This window comes from Phalacrocorax aristotelis, chromosome 11, assembly GCF_949628215.1.
Source record: "Phalacrocorax aristotelis chromosome 11, bGulAri2.1, whole genome shotgun sequence".
NCBI lineage: Eukaryota > Metazoa > Chordata > Aves > Suliformes > Phalacrocoracidae > Phalacrocorax > Phalacrocorax aristotelis.
In genome coordinates this window covers 15,034,392-15,056,218 of record NC_134286.1, presented here as the reverse complement: position 1 = coordinate 15,056,218, position 21,827 = coordinate 15,034,392, and the positions used below count along the sequence as shown (strand labels likewise).

The 21,827-nt window shown below is 42.1% G+C and overlaps 1 protein-coding gene across 7 annotated transcripts in view; it reads right to left on the bottom strand.

Annotated features, from left to right (window-relative positions):
* Nucleotides 1–21,827, bottom strand: part of AFF2 (ALF transcription elongation factor 2) — a 340,458-nt gene that overhangs the window by 150,567 nt on the left and 168,064 nt on the right. For all 7 annotated transcript variants that reach the window (XM_075107035.1, XM_075107036.1, XM_075107034.1 and 4 more), the window contains one exon: nt 3,132–3,176. In XM_075107035.1, the coding sequence (XP_074963136.1) occupies nt 3,132–3,176 (45 nt within the window). The remainder of the gene's footprint in view (nt 1–3,131; nt 3,177–21,827) is intronic.

Here is a 21,827-nt window from a genome sequence, read left to right as displayed (position 1 = left end):
GCTCTGTAAAATCAGAGGTCACAGATATTAGCTCGGGTCCCTCTTCCTTGTAAAGTCTAAAAAAAAACCCTACGAGAGTTACTGTGTCTTTCTGAGGGGTGAAACCGAATTAAGTCACTAAATTGCCTGACTTTAAAACAAAACAAAACAAAACAAAACAAACAAGCAAACCAACAAAAAACAAAAACAAAATAAAAACAAAGAAAACCCACAAACGAAAAAAAGCAAATGTCAAGGCATGAAATGCTCTCAGGGGAGACTGGCAGGGCCGGGACAAGGCAGGTGGCAGCACCCTTCCTCTGGCACCTTGGGGTGCACAGCTCAGCAGTGGATGTGGCCCAGGGCAGAAACTGCCAGCCGTTGCCAACGGTTTGGCTGGTCAAAATGCATGCTATTATAGCCCCATCTGTCTACCTTTGGGACTTGACTCTCTTGTAATCCTTCTTGCTTACCTCTGCAACATCCCTGACAGCATGGAAATGTTAATAGCCTATTTTTTTACCTGGTGAAGCTGCCATCAGGGAGCTGAGGCCCACGCTCCCAAAGGCTCTTCAGAGCCTACGTAAATGGCCCCAAACGGCCAGAAAGTATCTGTCAGGGCTAGAAACTTAATCCAGGTTCTCAGATCACAAATCGCTGCTGAAACCAAGGGTCATCCTTTCATCTGGAGCAGACAGCCTGAATCTCCTGACACAGGGCTTCCATGGGGAGCCCAAAGACTGGATTTTGACCACTGCTGGGCATCAATTTCTCTTACTTATTTTCTCTCCTTTGCCTATCAAGTAGTATACAATACTCTGCATGAAGCCAAAACACATTTCCTGCTAGCTTATTCTGCATCATAAATTTGAGAAGAACAAAGTCACTGGCAAAACTCAGGTCCTTCTACTTCCACGTATGCTTCAGCACCATAGGAAGTTGAAAGCCTAAAACGCTGCCACTGAAGGCAACCAGCTGGGACAGGGGTTTGCTCAGCCTTTGATGGGCAGCCCCAGAAGGGTCTCTGTGATCAGCTGCTGCTTTCATATGCTCAGGGCCTTGCTGGCAGCCTGCAGCCTGCTTGTGGACAGGTTACAAGAAGGCTGCAGACAGCCTGTCAGTGCCCAGAGCTGCCTAATGCCACGCCGATGGCATACTAAGCCACCTTCACCATGTAACAGCATGCAAACCTACCTAGCTGTGCGTGCAGTGAGGCAGCATGCACCCCAGATGAACCATGGCCGACGTCCCACGCTCACCTGTGGCACGCCAAGCCCACACCTGCTCCCCGGCACAGGCGGTTTCATATGCTCAAGATGGCTTCTGTCTTTGCCTGCAGCTATGGCTGAGATGTTTTTTCCATGGCTGGATGGCAAGGCTGGGTGTGGGGAGTGCCTCTGGGCATCTGCCCCGGGCAGTCAAGAAAGATCTGCTGGTTTGCATCCTTTTTTCAGGTGCCCATTACACGCCCTTGTAAGACACGGAAACCTGCCAAATCCCTGCTTTGTCCACCCCAAGAATCCCCCTGAGTATAACAGCCTACTGGTGGCAGGAGGTGCTGTCTGCAGCCGCAGGGACTCCACTTCATCCCTGTCCTCTGAAGACAACAGGAAGTTCTGCACCAATCTCAGCAGGCTTCAGAAGGAAGCCCAGGACATTCTGCCTCTGTTTGTTGACTCAAATTACTGTTATGGGATAGGAAATAGGATCACCCCCTCTTGATTAGAAAAAAGACATTTCTGTTTCCTGTGATTTATATGCACTGTTCCCGCATTAAAACTGTCACCTCGATGATTGATCCCTGAAATTCGTTACATCACATTTCCATTTGATGCTGTTTACTGAAAACAACTGCTTTCTTCAGCTAAGTCATTCATTCCAACTACAGTAATGAACCTAACTGAAATATATAAACAGGGGAAGAAGACATTTAAGATATACCAAGTATTTTGCACAGCCTTTCAACATTTTCTTTGCTTTTGCTCCCTTAGTGTTCTATAGTTAATAAACCCCTGATCACTTTGAAGGTTGAAACTAAATTTTATTTATTTCCTTGCATTCACTGCTGCTGGGTGCACATGCAGACGGATACTCCTCTGATACTGAAGGTCTCCACATGCATGCTTGCCTGCTGGTTCAACATACTTCTGCAGCAACACTGGCAATGTACAAGGACATCAATAGCATCCCAATGTAATGTGTGTACGTAATACAGGAGCAAGTTTCCCAAACTGTTTAACTCTGGATTGCAATGAATGCTGAGAGCCTATTTTATTTTATAAGCAGGAATAAGGCCATGTCTTTGCAAGCAAGTTGGCATCATTTCAGGTCGGGGTTAGTTTGCACCAGTTGCTCCTAGTGATAAGGACATGGCCAGTACAAATCCCCACTAAAATTTTATCCCCTCTACACCAAAAACCAGCAGGGTGGCTGGCAATTCCAGGCAGGTAGCTCTGACAGATGGGAAACTTGGCCCATGAGGATAAAAACCTAAATCCCAAAGAGGGACTGGTGGGTTGCAAACCTGTCCCCACACAAATCTCACTGCCAACAGAGGACCCCAAAGTTGGGGTATCTGAGGAAAAGCCCATCTTACACTTAAAATAAGGCAGATTTACATGTATACAACTTGTGCACTCCCTTTTTCTTGTTATATGAACTTGTTGCAATTAAGCCATGGTCATTTGGAGTGGTTGTTTTGATTTTCTCTATTCAAGCACTGACCAGAGCTTCTAGAAAAAAATGACTGTAGGTCTTTAGCAAATCCACGAATGATGAGCAACTGTAGTTCAGGGGAAAAAAGGAGGAAGACTGTAGTTCAGTCTGTGAGTGGGAGAATTATGGCAACTCCACCTCAGGGTAGGACAGAAATGTGTCCTGGAGAGACTTACAGAGACTGAGCTTAAAAAAAGAACAGGAACATGTGTAAATCCTGACTGAGACAAGCTGGCAGATGCCGCGTATTAGGTGAACTGACCTTACTCAGGAGCACCCTGGGCCTACCACTTGGCTGTGCCTTTTTAATACAGGCCCACTAATATGTTATTATTTAACTACAATGTTAAAGGCAGCCATATAAGCCTTCTCCATGAAGGATGAAATAGCAGCACTACAATTACACAAAAGATAGAAAAGCAGAGAGTATTACTCACCCGTAGTATTTCTTCCACACAGCTGGAGTCATTGGGAAGGGGAACCTAGGTTTAAAGAAGAAAAGAAATGTTTAGTCAGGTGCTGGATGCAAAGGTCAGTGACTACAACCACACAGGTGAACAGCTAACAAGCAACTGCCTCTGTTTGAAGACTGCTGTACCCATGCTTGCTGCCTACCAAATTTTCCAGTTCAGGTCAACATAAATCATCAGCAGGACCCATTTTGTCAAAAGTTGTTTTTTTCTTCCACGCTGCTTTGTGCTACTAACGACACTTTTGAAGCAATAACGTTCTCTGATTTCCTCACAGTTGAGGACTGGCACTAGAATTGCCTGAAACTTCTGTAATTGAAGAAGATCCCACTGTTACTCCTATCGGCAGCCTTCAGAGAGAAGGTGAGGTTTGGTTTAACTTGCTGCATGCTGCAGTGAAGGACAGAGGTGATAACAGTTAGGAGAAAGCTGTTATCATCAACTATCTTATCCTACAGCTTAATAGGCTAACAGCCAAGACAGCTCTTAAAACTTAAACGTATACTGTAGTAAAATACTGGTTGGCCTATAAGGGTGGCTGCTGATTTTGTTGTCCTTCAGTTCATCAGCCTGTTGCAGGTTAAGTATCCTCTGAAGACTGAACAGCACACAGGAATGCACCTTGAGAGGCTTGACAGGTATTCCTTGTCCCCTTAGGATGGTGTGATATATCTATGCACACAACTATACCGACACGCACACACAGTAGTGACCTTAACATCTTCCAATTGGAAATACTCGTTTAAATGGCACTTACAGCATGGCCCCAATCCTCTATTCCAAGGACATGAAAGAGCACAAAACCTCTAAGTACAGTTAACGATTACATAAATAACAGGCAGACACTACCCACACATACATTTTTGTAGCACTTGCAGGTAGTTATGATGGGTTATCATGGGGGTACAGCCGAAGAGGAAGAGCCAATATTCAGAAAGGTACCAAAAACAGGTAAGTGCTTTGTACCATAAATATTTGGTGAGATTCTTCTGCCCTACGCTTCTACCTTAGTGTGCCCTTGGTAACCAGTTTGGCAAAAGATGCTCATGACTAAACCTAATCCCTGCCATCCTAATCTGCTATAGAGCTTGACCAAAAGCACCGACCATGGCTTTTCTCCTACATTTCAGGCAGCACTAAGCTTCAAGAATAAATCCACACTGCTACAAAAGTCAAAGACCAGAAAGACCTATTAGATCACCAAGTTCGCGCTCCACTAATGTAGAACATTTGCCCCATATCTTCTAGCCTGATCTAAAAACTGTAGGAAAATGGGTCTCCCAATCCTGTCCTTAATAAAATATGAAGCAGTGTTGTAAACTATTTGGCACTTTTTAATGATAATTGTTAAAATTTTGATTTCAGTGTCACCTCAGCCTTTCTGTAGAGCTCTTCCCACTACTCTAAGTCATTCATTACTTCCCTTCACATTTACACCGCACACAGAAAAACAGAATTATACTCCACTTCTTTCAAATGCTCTATGTTCAACTCTTACTTTCTGTCCTGATAAACAAGATTCTCCATCTCTTTGGCTTATTTCATCACTGTTCTTTGAATTTCCAACAGTTCAGTGATATCTTGGTAAAGAAGTACTCAAATGAATATGACTACTCTGCAGGGATATTAGTGATCTTTATCTTCTTCAGCAACTATAGATTATAATTTTCCATAGTATCACTTAAAAACATCCAACTGACCAAAAAAAAGAGCCTTACCTTTCGTCCCCAGTTTCTACTCAGCTCAAATTCTACCTAGCAAACCTAGGCCGAGAACTCCCAGTGGATGGTCAGCATTAACTGCAATAGGCACACGGTCCACCCTCATACCGCATGACTTGATATTCCAGCACTTCATTGGCCTTCCTTCATCCCCATACTTTTTTCACTGAAATCACTTCTTCCCCTCTCAATACCTGTAAATTCTTTGCTAATCTGCGTTTTCCATACCTCATACCAACTCTCCATACAGTGAGGAATATAGTTAACTTTAACCAAAAGATTAGCAGGCATGTGTATTACTGCAACGTGCAGTGGGATTGTGGGAGTACATATGTCTCTAATACACTCCTCATTTTTTTCACTGAAAAATTAGTATGTTCGAATATGAGAAAACAAAACAAATACTCCCCCAATAAGCTTGCAGTGTACACACTAACCACAAAATCTCTCACAGCACTAACAGGAGCAGCCCAAAACACAGCCAAGTGAGTCAGACTGGGAAGAGCGAGAGCGGCAGAGATAAAGCAGTCCTCTACTTAACACCCCTCCCTACCATTGCACATGCCATGTTCGATGGTTAGCCGAGGTACCATGTGTATTCTTTTGTTTAGAAGTCTCTTAATTGTGATAATTGTGCCCCTAACTATTAAGACATGGCAGAGCATGTTCGTACTTGTTTCACAACCCTCTCCCAATTCACAGCTCTGTTTAAGTTTATGTTACTTCAGAACTAATGATGATAATAACAATAAACATACCATTTTACTTTAATAAAGCCCACTACATATTATGCAATCACAACCAGCTTCTGCTGGCAGCACTTGCTAATAACTTTAAATGCTCATGCATCAGTTTAATTGTGTTAATGGCAAAGAAGATTTTAATGGCTTGACAGAACTTTTGTTCCCTTTGGCATTGCTTTGTTTTGAATCACTGGTATTAAAGTAATGCAAGATGTCAAAGTGCTGTGATTGTCATATAGGGAGATCCACGTAGGAGCTAGCACAAAGAGAAAAATGCTTAGATTGATGCAAACATTAAAAGAATAATTATTACAACATGGCTATCAGAGACAAGATCAATGTAAGAGTCTTTCAGTACATTACTATTAATGGATTTCTAAAGAAATGAGACCATTTTTCTAAATTCATGCTACAGTTGCACATTCTAAGAGACCTGAAAGGCACAGATCTATTAGAAATTTAGTCTATCCCAGAAAAAAAAGAAGGAAAAAAACAACCTCTCAACCTTTCAAAAACTGAATCAAAAATTTCAAGTTTAATTGTCCATAAACACTTGCATTCAGTTAACAAGTGCAAGCAGGCCCACACGGCACACCGTGGCATCCAAGCATAGATTCATCGGGACAGAATGAAACAGAGCAGATACAATATTCATCACCTTCTCAAGTACTAGCACTATAACAAATTGTTATTAGAATTGCCGGTAATGAAATGCCATGTTCCTCCCATAGCTTAGTCAAGATTGGACATCCATCCCATACTAGTACTTTCCTAATCTAATAAAAATCAAGTAGTTTAGGACCTGTTATGTGACTCTCCACCCCCTCTCCTTTTCAGCTTTCATCAGTAATCAGAGTCTAAAAAGGAGGGCACAGCTTGCATTTGCGTGTGCTTTTGGCGCTTTTCTTCCTTTGTGGGCAGCATGGTCTAACTCAGCCAAAAGGACAGATTCCAGGAATTTGCCTTCTGTAAGACCAAGTAGTTGCATTTAACATCACGAGCTCTTCTCTCGGCTGGCAGTGCATTCATGAACCCCAGACTGAAGAACTGTGAATATTACATAAGCAGCAGACAGACGTCATGAGGTAGTTAAACTTCCATCAAAACAAAACGATTTCACAACAGCTACATGCTACACTGAACTCATCTTCCAATCTCATTTTAATCTGGCAAAACTCTTTTGCATCAGAACGCTTCATGTTTACTTTTAAATATTGCTTGCTTAAAATAAAAAAAAAGAGAAGAAAAAGGAAAGGTCAGATGGTCAAAATATTCCATCTAATACAAGCCAGTATTATAAGGCTCTCTTCGCATTTCGGTCTCACAAGAGAGAGAACAGATCTTAAATGATGTGGAACCAAAGGTTTAACGTATGGCTTGGATGGCTCAGTGCTAAACTTTAAAGGGAGGGAAGGCGGGCAGAAATCTAAGAGTGAGGGAATAGTAGCCTTTAATGTTATGCAGATCAAATGACATTGGGTGAATGGTTACAATATCTGATGAGTCATGTTGATCTAACCTTCCATTTATTCATTCAACAGTTCCTTGACCACTCTTACCTCCTGGACAATTTATAACCTGCATGAGATCAGATTTTGTTTTTGTGGCACCGAAAAATCATATAAAGTCTCTTTCCCCTGTAATTTACATCTGACAGCAGGCATTTCTCAGAAGCGTTAGCAACAAAATCTTCCAACAGACTTGTCAGAATAGTTCTGAAAATTCAAATGTAGTGTCAGAAAGCAGAAATACACAATGAATAATGTCTTTGCCAAAACTCACCGACTACATTTTCATCTGGATAAACTGTTTCTGAACAATCCCTCTGGCTTTATTGATGCACAATTGGCATTCAACAAGTAATCTCTTCTTCCTATCTTTGTTTTATTGAAAAGATAAATGTAGCATGTTAAATGAATGTAGGAACCCACTCCCGTTTCTTGCATATGAGCACCTATGTGCTTATACATCAAGAGCTCAGATTTCATTGTCATCTCCTTTATCAAGGAACCCATTTTGACTCACGGGAGATGAAGCTCATACCACTGTTTACTCCTTTGAACACAAATTGATTTTTCACTTCCTAGCATGAAAAGATCCTGTGCATGAGCCTTGATTGATCATTTCCAGTGTGCACTACACAGCGATAAGAGGAAAACACTTAGAAAAACAGAAGCAGCAAAACCAGGACTGTCAGCAGAAGCCTTGTCCTATGAATGCCTTCAGCTCCTGCCAGACTTCCTACTAACAGAGGATGCTTCTTTTTTTTTTATTAATACAAGTGGGAAATGGATCGGGCAGTACTAAGAATAGCAGGGTTTCCAGATACAAGACATTGGGCTAAATGACCTTTGAACATCCTTCCAACTTATATGAACCTATTATTCAATTTTTGCGATATGCTCACAACAAATCTAGGAAGATGCAATACTTCGTCTGCATTTGAACGGAGTATACACCCACGCCTTCCCAACACCAGCTTTCCTTTGGCTGCCAGCAGTATTTCCTTGCATGCTCAGGCTTTATTTCCCCTCTTCAGTAATCTCCTACCTCTCTTCGGGACTTGCCCCTTTTCAGACACCAGCCTGCCCCTCAGCTGCCATCTGACTACACATTTCTCCTCCTGAGGAAGACTATTGCTCATTTACTTGAGATAAACTTCACACCACTGCTCAGAGCCCACCGTTCAAACCAACTTGGGTCATTTCACAGTTCATGATTTTGTCTGTTTCCTAGCTCGCTAATATTTCATCCTGAAAGCGTCATTCCTGTTAGAGACACCTGAAATACATGTCAAACTAACCTCACTTAGCTGAGAGGATCCTGGCTCTTCCTTACTAACTTTAATGCAAATGACTAAGAAAGGGAGCAGCAAAAGAGCAAGGAATGAATACTGCAACCTGAGTGGTATTTTTTTCTGGTGTATTTGATATTCATGAGGTTATCGCCAACATATATTAGGACTGTATGTATGTTTGGGCTCTGGAGGTAACAGAATGAAGTCAAACATGGTGGTATTCAAAAAAACCCGAATAAAATTGCTCCCTGGTGTTCAAGTACATATATGTGTTTTTCACAGGGTTATTAATTCTCAAGGGAGCCATCTGTGGGTCCCAAATAACCTATATCCACTGTTTTGTTTTAGTACCTCCACCATCGTGGAACCAAAATACCATGAGAAGACTACATTTCCCATTATTTCAACCCCAAAAATATCTCCTGGGGCTTATTAAAAGGTCTGTGAAAATATATACTTTATATATATATAAAAAATTGAGAGAAAGAAAAACTATTGCCTAAAACAAAACACAGAGGGCTGCTTCTCTATTCCCCCTTAACACAAATACTGCAGAAGCAGTTGTCTCAAATACACATTTACTAGAGAACCTGAGAACACAGAAAAGTTTTAAGGAGCGGACCGAGTTAATTGGTTTGTTCAGCTAAGACAGCCCAGCCTGCAGTCAGTGATGCTCGTCCAGTGGTGGGTGGAGAAGTTTACGCCTCTTCCCTCAAGTAAATCACATCAGCTAGGAAAAACAACTTACTAGTGTGATCCAAAACGTGACTGAATCAGACTCCTGCTGCCTTTAGTGAACTTCCCAAAAGGTCTCTAGTTCAGAAACCAAAACTGCCCACAATGGGTACCTTCACTTTCACACAAAAGCCAACGACTCTAATACGCGCCTCTCCGGTCACCTAAGAGCTGGACAAAACAGTGCAGTTACACCAGGTTGGGGCACATGGGCACTAGCCTACAAATCAGAAGGAATTTTAATTTGATCTCCCTACAACAAACTCAGCTTACAACGACCTTCCAGTCAGAGCAACCCCAACCGCAAGGACGTTTCTTCACCGGCATTTAGTTCTGCTACAGCAACTTTTAAACCAGACTGACCTGGATGTGACAATTATATTTTTCTTCTTCTTCCCCGTGCATGTTGTATGTAGCCCACCTTTTCTTTTTCATTTCTTTGATGTTTTCTTTTAACAATACCATTTCAATGTTGATCAGCAAGAAATAGTCTCCATGAAAGCACAATATGCTGCTGTTCAATTTAAACTCAATGGTTCTCCATTATTTTCATGCAGCAAATTGCCAAACTCTATTAGAAATAGAGAGGAGCCTGATAAAGTGATCTCTCACTTCAGGGTCTCCTGGGAGTTTTTTAATGTAGGTAAGGCTGCACATTTTACTTATGGAATATCCTGAATGTAGTGTTTTAGAAGCTTGCCATGACGATAATACCAGAGTAACTGGTAATGTCAGTATTCAGCCAGGCCCCAACAAAAGTGGCATTTGCAACACTTAATTTGTGACCAAAACACTGGCTTGCAGAAAGGCCGTTACAACAATTTAATACTGACAAAGAGCATGGAAATTTAGAACTTCATATTTTCTTTTTTTCTTTCTTCCTTTCTTCCTTCCTTTCTCTCTCTGGCCCTCCTCCTCCAATGACTGCAAGTACTTATTTACTTATATAAAGTAAGTATATTTTCTTATGTGCCTTGGTATTTTCACCTTATTATGGAAGAGGTTACCTTATACATTCATAAAATTGATGATAAAAGGCACCCTGACCTAAAACGCCACTGTGCACTTGTCCACTTGAAACATCAAAGCCTGACTAACAGACTATGCAACCCTCTGGTGCGGTGAGATATATGGTGTGGTAGAAACAAAGATCAAGGGTCTGTTCCTTGTCTTACTTTTACCAGTGTGAATGAAATCTAACACCTCTGAAGACAATGAAGCAGTATAAGTATAAAAGCAGTGTGAAGGGACTTCGGCTTCCAAGACTATTCACCCTCAGTTCAGGGGATGTAAATCAGACGCCATGTTTATTCTCAGTGTAATGCTTTGAGTATAGCCTCTTCGAAATCATTCAAAATCCCTTTACTATACAGACATAGCTGTCTCAATTTAATACAACTTGGAATTGGAGTGCCTTTAAATCTATTTTACATTAGTGGAATTTGGTGTCTGTTCCCAGTACACACCAGCACGGGAGCAGCATCAGGCAGGACAGGAGCTGTGCAACTTCCAGCTAAAATAGTAGCAAAGCGGCCAGGTCAGACTGTGGCCTTGGTGACACGACTAAAACTCCGCTGATGTCAGTGAAGTTGCATCAGCGTAACCTGAAGCATTATTTGACCTCATGAATTCAGACTGTAACATTTCTTTTGAGGTTTTAAAGAGGAACCTTTTAAAGCATCTATTCACATCTGACAATACCTTTACTGTAGCTGCAGGAATACAGTGTGTGGCTGTGCCGGTTATCTGTTCCACTTCTTTTTTTAAAGCAGGTATGAATGTCCTCACTGAAAAATGTACTCCTGGGTTGTACTTGTACAGTGGTTTGCACAGCTTCAGGGCCAATGCTGGGACCCAAATTAATTGCTCAGAGCTTGTTTGCAAATTAGTCATTTTCATGTGTCCCTCCACCACAGTCACAACTTGCAGATCACGTCCTCAGACTGTCTTCAACACAGAGGGCCAGAATTCAAAGGCCAAGGACACGGTCTTGCCCAGGGGAAACAAACCAAATGTATTCTGAAATATCTTAGGGTTTAAATACCACCACTACCTGTTAGCACAACTAGTCCACACAAACACATTTTTATATAATCTTCAATCAAATAAATGAAATTTCCAAATGAAATAAAAGCCATTTTCCTTTTATCAATAATAACAAAATAGCACAATTAATGATTACGTCTTTACCAGGATTGTATCCAAACTCAGGCTACATTAAGAGCCAGATCTTATTAAATAGTAAAAGACATGATTATCCCAACTGCCGCTGAATATCATGGTTATCATACAAAAGGGGAGCTAAAAGAACACTTTTTTTGGACAGCACAGAACTTAGAACAAAGAAAATCTGGTTCTGAATGGGATCTTTATGGCCTCTCCTTTATAGTTACATTTCTAATTAAAATGCTTTGATCTATTAATGCCAAGGGACGCTGCTAAATGTATTCAATGCAGAAGTCACATACTTCTCCTGAGCTCCCAAAATCTCTTAGATCTGTGTGCACTTAGGCTGTGTGCAGTTAAACCTCTCGCTAAAATGAAAAGATATCTAAGAATAACTCACTTCCATTAGATTTATAAATCACATTAATTAATTCTACATCTCCAGTGGTGTAGAGACCAAACTCTAATGTGAGATCTAATTAAAGAAAAGGGAGAAAAAAAATTGGAATTGAAACACAGAAGTAACTGTTTAGCCTCAAATTAATGAGGCGCTATGCTAAGCAAGAATGTCCATAAATCCCTAATGAGGATTTTAAACACATTAAAACTTCCTAATACAAAGTGTTTGCCTTCCTTTTATCCAATAACAAATAAGCCAATAATTTTCTGCCTCTAAATGACACTATTAACTGTCATGGCATGTTTTATTTGACAAACCCTCCATTCAAATACAGTAAAACCAATTAATTTGCCTGCTGTGAAATGTGTTTCTTGATAGCTTTTATGTGATTTTTCTTCTCAAAGAAATGTAAATAGGAGGTCAATGTAGGTGCCTGATTTTGCTTAAAAATATGCCGCAATAACTACAGATTTTCTAGTCAGTTTGCATTTCAAATGAATTGAAAGATAACCTCCATTTTCAGGTCATCAATCACATAATGGTCTCCTGATAAGTAAACAGTTACAGAGTAATAGTTTTATTACTAGGGAAATGGTCCCGTATTTGAGCCGTGATAGTTGCAAAATTACCCCTTTGCTCTGTTATAAATAACGGTTCGCAGTCAGGGTGCTCGGCCTCTCTGCCTTCCCCGGCAGCCCGGCACGCTGTGCCGCCGCACCCACCGGCGCGCCGCAGGCATCGGCACCGCGCACCGGCGTGCCCTCGCAGCCGCGCTCCTCTGGTTTTCCACCGCGGTTAAACCCCACGCCTTTTAAGTGTGAGGATGGCGATGTGTTACCTTTTTCTTTGGTCAGAAAAATCTATGGAACAAATGAAAAATAGTTCTGTGGTTTCAATGGTCCCCCGGGCCCCACTAAGTAGATCTTAGCAGAGAAAAGCAAGACTGCATTATGACTGCCCCACAATTAAGGCATATCTGAATCGCTGAAGCTTTTCTAAGGTTTTGTCCCTGGAAGATCAGCCTACTAAAAGTACACGTTTTCTGCTTCAGAAATGCACCTTTTTTCAGCCTGTGCCCACTATGTGAACTGAACTACACTGTAAATCGAAGGCAAAATAGAGGATAAGGCATGGTATGCCATGCTTTATGGGGCCTAACTGAATGCCAATTAATCTTTACAACATATGTACGGTTCCATCAGCTCTTGCATTGCATCATGATCACATGGAAACTGTGGTTTCTTTGCTTAAGATGGAAACACAACTTGAAAAACCCCACGATACACCACATACGCACACACAGAGAAGGATCAGGGAATTAAATAAAACAAAGATGCCTACCAGCGCTGAAAAGGACATAACTGCTCACTTATTTAATCGTCTGCAATAGATTACCAACCAGAACCGGGTAATTTATGTAGCGTACCATGACAGCTGATTTCCAATTTCACTATCTTGTACGTGTGTTTCTTATTGAAATAAGCAAAGAAAGTCTGCAGCCTCACTCGGAAGAGCAGTGCCAAGGCTGCCTAACACATGAGAAGGGCTGGTGAGAAGCGAGGCTGGGACAAATCAAAGGCAGCAAAAGTGCTCTGCAGCTGTTAGCCACCGTCCCCATCATTGAGACACACGGCCCCAAACCCTTATTTGTTCCTCTTTCCCAACAGAAATCCCTGCTACTGTTGCCAGAAATGTTTGCCGTAGTGACCTTTCTGCAGGGATGCCTGGAGAAGCAATTTATATTTATATATTATTATCATGTAAAATTATATAAGTATGTATACAAATCAGAGGAAAATGCATTATGCAAATATCCGTATTTTGCTCCTTAACCACAATATATTTAATAAGCTTAGGAATTGAATTGCAGCATTTTCAAAAACTAAATTGAAGAGACCCTTTGTCTTGCCTGAACAGTGAGAAAAACATGTTCTTTCTATACACTTGGAGCTAATAAAAATACCCAAATTAAACTTTAAAAAATATTTAAGTGAGAGCTATGCTCGACCCAATCAAATATCAGGAAATCAATTTCATGATGGATACAAGCTTAAGCTTAAGATGGATACGAGCTTACTATACCACATATTGTAACCTGTGCTTTGCTCACTTTGAAACCCAGTGTTCCTGAAGTCTGAACTAAGCTCCGCCTCTCCAGGATGCAGATGTCTGCATCTAATTTTTCTGATAAAATGTAAATAAAAATTATTTCTATTTTTGCATAGGATCTAATATGATATCCCACACCAACAACTTTTACATCTACTTCTTAATCGAGACATTGAATCGGGCTAAGACCACCTGACATTATTTTACTTCTGACCTTTTCAACTGTCAAAGCAGACAGATTTTTATCCTACAAGATTCAAGCCAAAGCCTCAAAGGTGCAGTGCCAGAGCATTAATCCATTTCACTAGACAGTCATTGAAATTATAATTGAAAGTTCAACTTACTTTAGCATTTTATGCTGAAATACTTCTGGCAGCCCAGGGCAGAAAGTCGAAATCTGGTTTCCAATGGTTTCTAAATGTTGGCAGTGAAATTCCTTATTGTCAAAGAGATCAGCAGATGCCGGCTTCCATTAATTTACTTTCTGTGACTGCTGCTCACTTCAGGAAGCCTTTCTTTACCTAAGGATGCTGACCTGCTGCAGGATCCCATCAGAAATGGACTAGGAAAGACACTGATTTATTAGGAGACTGGGGACACTTCAGGGAAATTCCCTACAGCCGCCGTGGCAGATCCCATCCCTCCATTTATTCTGACTGATGCCATAAGCAGAAAAACAAATCTGCACAGAAGACATGATGCAAATCTGTAAAAGCTCCAAACTCAAGCTAAATAAACTGACCCATGTGTATTACACTATGAAGAGTAACTCCAGAATCTGAAGGATCGGTAGACAGCTTTGCCTCTTCACCAACAGGTTGTCATAAAGAAAAAAGGGCTTTTGAATCTGAAAATAACATCATCATTTTAAGTAGTCAGCGGGCTGTAAATCCTTTGTTCTGGTATTCTGGAGCTGCCCAAAGGTCTTTGGCTAGGAAGTTCCCTATAAATAACAGTTTATTATTCTTAGACTAGTCTCAAAAGCTATCTAAACAAGTGTTTGAGTTAACTTGGAAGACATGTTTCATTAAAACCTAAATGTCTCTTTTCTTCATTTTTACAGTTGGGACTGACTAGTAATTCTTGGCATCTTATCCGGAGGCTAAAAAGTTTTGGTTTTGGGAGCAGGAAGGGGGAACAGGGAACATGAGATCTAATACCTATTATGCAATGATAGGTCATTTTATCAATGTTTTCAAGACTACTATTGTATTTTCTCTACAAATGATACTGTCTATATCTGCACGAGGCCCCTTAAATCCTTAGTGCCAGGATATTAGCCCCTTAATTCAAAGCACTGAGCAAGAATGCTGCAGCAACGCATGAGCAATGAGAATAAAACAGCCCTGAAGATCACATTAACTGGGTGTGTGTTGGGTCTCCTTGAGGCACAGCAATCCTAAGGCTCAGCTCTCAAAGTCAGACTATTAAGGCAAGGAGAAAACAGACCGGCTCCTAGGCAATGCAAATCTCACAGAAGGACATTGAGACAAATACCAGAGAGGCACGATACCCTAGGGATATGCACAGTGACATTAGCAAACCTTCTGTATCCTTGGAGAGGGTCTTGGCACTGACTGCTCCAGCACCTTTAGTTACTTCGCTGTTACCAGCCTTGTCCAAGATGTCTGTCTCCTACCCTGCATGTATGTATGTGCACACGCATGTACGTGCATGTAACTGAGTGTATATGTATTTCTCCTTCCCTTTCTTCCTACTTAGATCCTAATGGCAGAGATAATCTGCTGATCTATGGGCTGCTGCTAGCGCTCTCTCACATGCACAGTGTGCCCCTCCTACAGCAGATCTCTCTGTGCCCAGGCCCCGCTGCAGCGCAGGTAGCCATCACTCTCTGGACCCCTGTCTGGACTACTGCCTTCAACCTACAGCTTGCTGCGCTGTACCCAACCCACGCACACTGACAGTGATCCAACACACAACTGCCATTGCCTACAACGGGATCAAGGACAGAGGCCCTTTAGCAGTCAGCTTTCACAGAAAACGTAGTTAACTGCAAGCAGTTTTATTTTACAAAGTTTACGGTAAATATCCCGACAAAATTTATTAAAGTAGAAAACAAAAGAATTTTGAAACCACAGAGACAGAGAAGATTTGGGAATTTATGTCTTCATTTTGCTAGAGGTGTACTGTAACTTCAGGCAAGTTAATTAACTTCTGGGTTTCTTTGTACATCTGTATAAAAACAATAAGCAATATATAACTAACCACCACCTACTTATAGCAGGAAAGCAGTGGTTTGGAGATCCTCAGCAGGATGGTGTCATAAAGGAGCGACACAGCTACACAAATCTGTATACAACTGGAGATTCCTGACTGCTGTAAATGTCAATGCTCAATAAAAGGTTTGACCTCTTTTATGTATTATTTCCATTTTATAACTGAAATCAGGTCTGACACAGTGAGCATTTCAGGGGACTAAATGCAGCTTGGGATGACTTTGCAGTCTCATGTCTCGCATCACACCCTTGAAACACAATGATCTCCCCAGAAACACAATGCTGTCTTGGTACCTAAGCCCCAAGGACCTCCCAGCATCCGTTTGCTGGCTGACCTAACAAGCCAATGAGCCCATTATCAGCATGTCTCTATAAGCCAACGAGGTTTCTTTTAGTGGAACTGCTTAAAGCACAGAGCAGCTTGATCTTAGAGAAGTTATTCTTTAGGCATTTAATTGAGATCTTCTGTGGGCAGAGTCACCTTCTGGATGAACCCCCTTCCACACTGACTACACAGAGAGGCTGGGGTCACCACTCTGCTTAATCGGGGCATCTCGGTGAAAGACTGTAAGTTAGATGAATTAAATATGGATCACAAAACCCACAATTGCGCTGCAGTCATGTGCCAGGCTGAACTGACAGTGTAGAAATAGAAACAGATGGGGAATAAACTCCCCATCAGACAGTGGCTTGGGGATCCGAATGCAAGACCGAGAGCCAACCACTCTTGTCAAGCTAGACAATGAGCAATTTGTTGTCTAATGATAATTTTGAATTGGAGGGAGGAAGGGGAATCGCTTTGATTTGGACTTAAAACATTTTAAAAACTTCTCAGAAAGCAGAAAATTTCAAACTGTGACAAAAATGGAGGTGGCTCCTCTTGATTCCAACCTGGTAAAATACTTTCATTAAGAAAACAGAACAAAACAAACCAGTGGCAGGAGCTCCAGAAAGAAACGATACAGAATTTGTTTTAAAAAAATGGAAATGCCAGTTAGGGAAATGCCTAAATGTCTGCTTCTGATTTTCACAATTTCCCAGAATTTGTAAAACCCAACAAAATAAAAAAATATTAAACTGTATCCCTCAAGTTGCAGAGCTGTGTGGCTGAATTTCAGACTTCTCTCACCCAGAGATTTGCCAGTGGGATAACGGAAAATCCAGCTTCCCTTCCACATACAACTCAGTTCATTAAAATCACACAGTTGTTACAGGGCTAAGGTGCCTCTGTTTGCGTGCTACAAAACGAAGAAACTCTCAGAAAGTATCAAACTGCCAAATTATTCTCATTGGCTTTTACAGAGAACAGCCCTGCTTTAACTGGCTGAAGGGAAAAAAGCTGTCATATCTGAAATGGCCAGAAGAGAGAAAACGCGGGCAGAATGATGTCTTCCTAGGTGAGGGTAGTCCAAGACTTAATTCCATGTGTCAGGGCAAGATAACACACAGTCATATGCATATGATCTCATCAGCCCTTCAGGAGACAGGATTTTACTTGACGTTTGGTAATATTATTTTAGAGACTTTCTTAATATGTTTGCAGAACACACAAGGAAAAAATGCCGTGTAAACCTCAACCTAGATACCACTTAAAGGGATATGCAATCATTATAATCAAAGTAATCACGGCATTATTAATTACAAGAGGAAAAAATAGATAAACAACAAGCAGGAATTCCACGTGTTGGCAGAAGTGTTTGCTGTCTATCATCAGTGCTCGCATCTCTCCCTCTCTGATGCCTATGTGCACTTCAATGTACATATGCGTGCACCGCTTGGGTTGGCAGCATACCCAACATGTATCAGCCTGAGGGTATTATTCAACCTATCAGGGTGAAAAATATCCTTCCTGCCACCCCTGCCCTGCTGCCATGAGCTGCTCTGGGAGCTCCTGCCCATCCACCCCTCCTGCTGGCCTGCACTGGGCAGGCATTTCAGACTGTGTGATGGCCCCCTTTATAACAACATTGGTTTATGTTTTGCAAAAACTCATTCCAGAGCTTCATACTGACTAAAAGGGAATTCAGGGTCAGTTACTAGATCACTTCCCATTTCTTGAGATGACTGCAGGCATTTTCAGTGCTCCTGCCCTGAATGTCTCTCTGCAGGCACCCCAGGCAGGGGTTCCCCAGCAGCCTCAGGGCAAACACGACCTTGTTCCTGCTGCCTTCCCCAGTGCCATCGGGGTTCGCAGGGGCAGCAGCACAGCCTGAGCTGCCACCAACGCATTGCCCTTTGGCTCCAGCTTGAGTAACCTGCGAGCCCTAAGACGCAGGAGCTGGCCGCACCAGCAGAAGAGGTCGCACAGGTTTGGAAAGTTTCCTTCTAAACGACAAAGGCTAAAAACTTAGAGCTTGATTGTCTGTTGTAACTTGACAGCTCGAAGGGAGGTATAAAGCTGTGTTGGAAGAAAGCCCCTCCTTAGAGAGTGGCCTGGCCAGGCTTGCAGGAATGCTGGCTGTTGGTCCCTGCTGCACCGTGCGTGAATCCCTGTCCCGGCATCGGCAGAGAGGGGCTCCCACAGCAAACTGCCACCCCAGCCCAGCCGAGCCCCTGCTCGGCCCCACCAGCACCAAACACAGCCTGAAGCCACCCTCAGCCTGCCTTCACACGGGGCCAGAAAAACTAACAATCAGAGCTTTCTTTTAAGCCATGAAAGCTTAAATTCTGTAAAGCTTGACAGCAACTTGCGCTCCCAGCTAAGTCATCAGCATTTTCAAGCCTTAGGGAGATAGACACTTACGTGTTTTTTATATATAAAGTCATATGTATTTGTAAATACTCAGATGATTTCCATACACACCTACCAGCCACACAATGCAATAATAAATTATTCCAATGAATAGCATAACTCTAAGAAAGCAACAAGGATATATATAATTGCACAAGGTTTAAACAGGATGTGAATCAGCATTAGAAAAAAAAAGCAAGTTAACATGAAGCTGTTTACTCCTAGAGAATCTCCACTGCTCTAACATTTCAGCAATAGCCTCCAGTCGTGAGTGTGCTGCAGGAAGTAACAGAGAGCAGTTCAGCAGATGAAACAAAGAGGACCTAATTACCATGCGAAGCACAACATCCTTCAGATGTGATGAGAAACGTGACTGCATGAAAAACTGGTCCTGGGGAAATTTCAAAATATGACCACCCAAGCATAAAGAAGAGAGTGGTGAAAACCAGAGAAACTGCAACATGAGGGTGTAGTATTTCTATACAAAGAATATTAATTTAAACACATGCACATACAGATACTGTGTACATGCACACATCTATATGCAAACACACCGACACAAGGAACTATGTGATTGTGGATGAAAGCAATAAATGTATAAAAGCTTTCAAACCATATGCTACATATTAACAAAAAAATCACATAAATTCTTTGTATGTTGATCCATGGAGATTCTGGAGGGGAAAGCAAACAAACAGCCAAATGCATGAAAAACAACCAAGCAGCCTAACAATCCAGCGCTATCCTTCCATTTTCATCAGACTTGGTCATTTAATATTCATTTTTGTCTAGAATTCCACCGTGTGAATGTAAATAATTTATGAATATTGGCTATAAATTATTTTGGGGAGTTTGTTGTGGGTTTTTTGTTGTTGTTGCCTGTTTGTTTTTTTGTTTTTGTTTTTAAAAGAAGAGGAACACAGATGATAAGCACTGACATCTTGGAGCAAGGGAAAGCCTGATCCTCAGTTACAGGTAGGGAAGTTGTGTCATTTGCAAAAAAGTTCATTTAAAGCCAAAGTGGAAGAAATGTTGGCTTGTGCTGTGGCAGGGCTCAGCACGGGGGCCACGCCAGTGGTGCTGCAGTGAGCCTCTGCCAGGTGCACAGAGCTCACGCTGGTTTGGCACCAGTGCAGCTGGGGGGGGGCAAGACGCCCATCACCAGCGCGGTGTAAGACTATGCTCAGGAATGGCCATTACTCCCTCCGAGGTGGAAACACAGCGTACCATTTCTAATCTTGATCTACCAAATAGCGTGCCCTTTTGGACAAGAAATTGCTAAAAAATTAGCATCTCCTGACCCCCCTTTTGCTAGAGCACCTGAGCAAGGCAGATGTTAACCCATTCATTTATTACCCAAGCCCTGGGGGTGGGGTGTATCAGGCTGGTGGTGTGTCTTGAAAGGCTGTTCAAAGTGTGCAAAAACTGAGAAATAGAGTTTGCAAATTCTTTGGCACAATCAATACTACTCTCCAGCGCCAGATTCTCTTTATTGCTGACAGCTTCTCCCATTGCAGTGATTAGAGATTCTACATCTTTTAATCACAAAGAACATGACAACTACACCCTACCTATAGCTTTGTGATTTACAGCAGTTGATGCACCATCATAATTGCATTAGTGCAATGACAGCGTTTGGGTATACCCAAGCAGCTGGATTTAAATATGGTTGCTTTTGTGACAAACCAACAAGGAAAATCTGATGCTTGAATCCAGCACTGATTTTAACGCATTCAGCTTCTCTTGTCTCCCTCTGCCTGTTAGTGGCAGGGGTGAACCATTCTTTTCCTGCCTCACCAGTTCTAACCATAAGAAAACAGCTGACCTGTGGACTAAAAAGAGAAGCCACATGATGGGGTTGTCTTGTGTATATGTTAACACTCAGAATGTAAGTTTTGGGAGCAATATCCCACTCTTCTAATAAAGTATCAACTCCCATTGCTGTGAGTGGGTGGATTTCAGCTTATCTAATATAGCCCTTATTTTGGATTTTTTTAGATGGCTCTCCAGTTTATACAATAAAGCCATTTGAACATTAATGCTTCTTTTTTATTTCAGGGAATTTGTTTGTTTTATTTTTAGCCTGATTCCTGACAGAAATGAGACACCTACAGGTTGCAGTCATGGGAGTCTGAAATAATGCATGTGTTTGTGCTCTCATACAAAAAGGGTGTTCAACTCACCCCTGCTGTCCAGCATCAAGGTCAAAAGATACGGAAACTCTTAGGAGTTCGAAAAGAAGTCAGTAGGGGAGAGGAGAGGGACCCTACCGCTGTCCCATTACAGGAAAAGCCAATAAAGCTCACCCTTTGTAAGATATCAGAGGATCCACATGAGAGAGAGAGACATTACAAGCCAGGCTTCATTAGCTCCTCTGCTCACAGAGTGACTTCTTTTTACAAGAGAACAGAAGAATTCAGTCTCCTGAGCTGAAAGAAAGCACAGGCTGGCAGGGAAGAATGAGACTAGATAAAAAGCAGGCTCTTCTTATCTCTTTCTAAATATTATCATACGAAGTATTGGCTTGCATCCCCCCTGGCAGTGTCCCACCTAACCGCACTCAAAACGAGCAAACGCCAGAGCTGGTGCCTGCTACTTGCAGGCAATGGGAACCAGTTCAGGACAACTTGCATCTTTTCCCAAAGCCTGACCCAATGCCAAAATGGCTGTGGCACGTGTCGTGGACTTCTTGGAAGGTCTCAGTCCAGCTCGCTGCTCTGCCAGAAGCTTCTCATGCAAGCGCAAGAGACTGCACTCTCTGTCTGACCCTCAGCTCCTACCTGAAGGCCAGGACAACGGCACAGGGACTCTGGGCAGACCACATCACACCTGACGGGGGAAGCCATTTCATGATTCCCTACACCAGCACCTCGGTTGCAGACACACAGCCATCCACAGAGCATTTCCTTATGAAAGTTTTGGGTTTACAGCAAGGAACCAAAAGCTACACGTAATATGTCATGAGAAATCAAGAATACTACCAATGGCCTAGACCTCTGTAACAGAAGGATCCCAGGACAACCC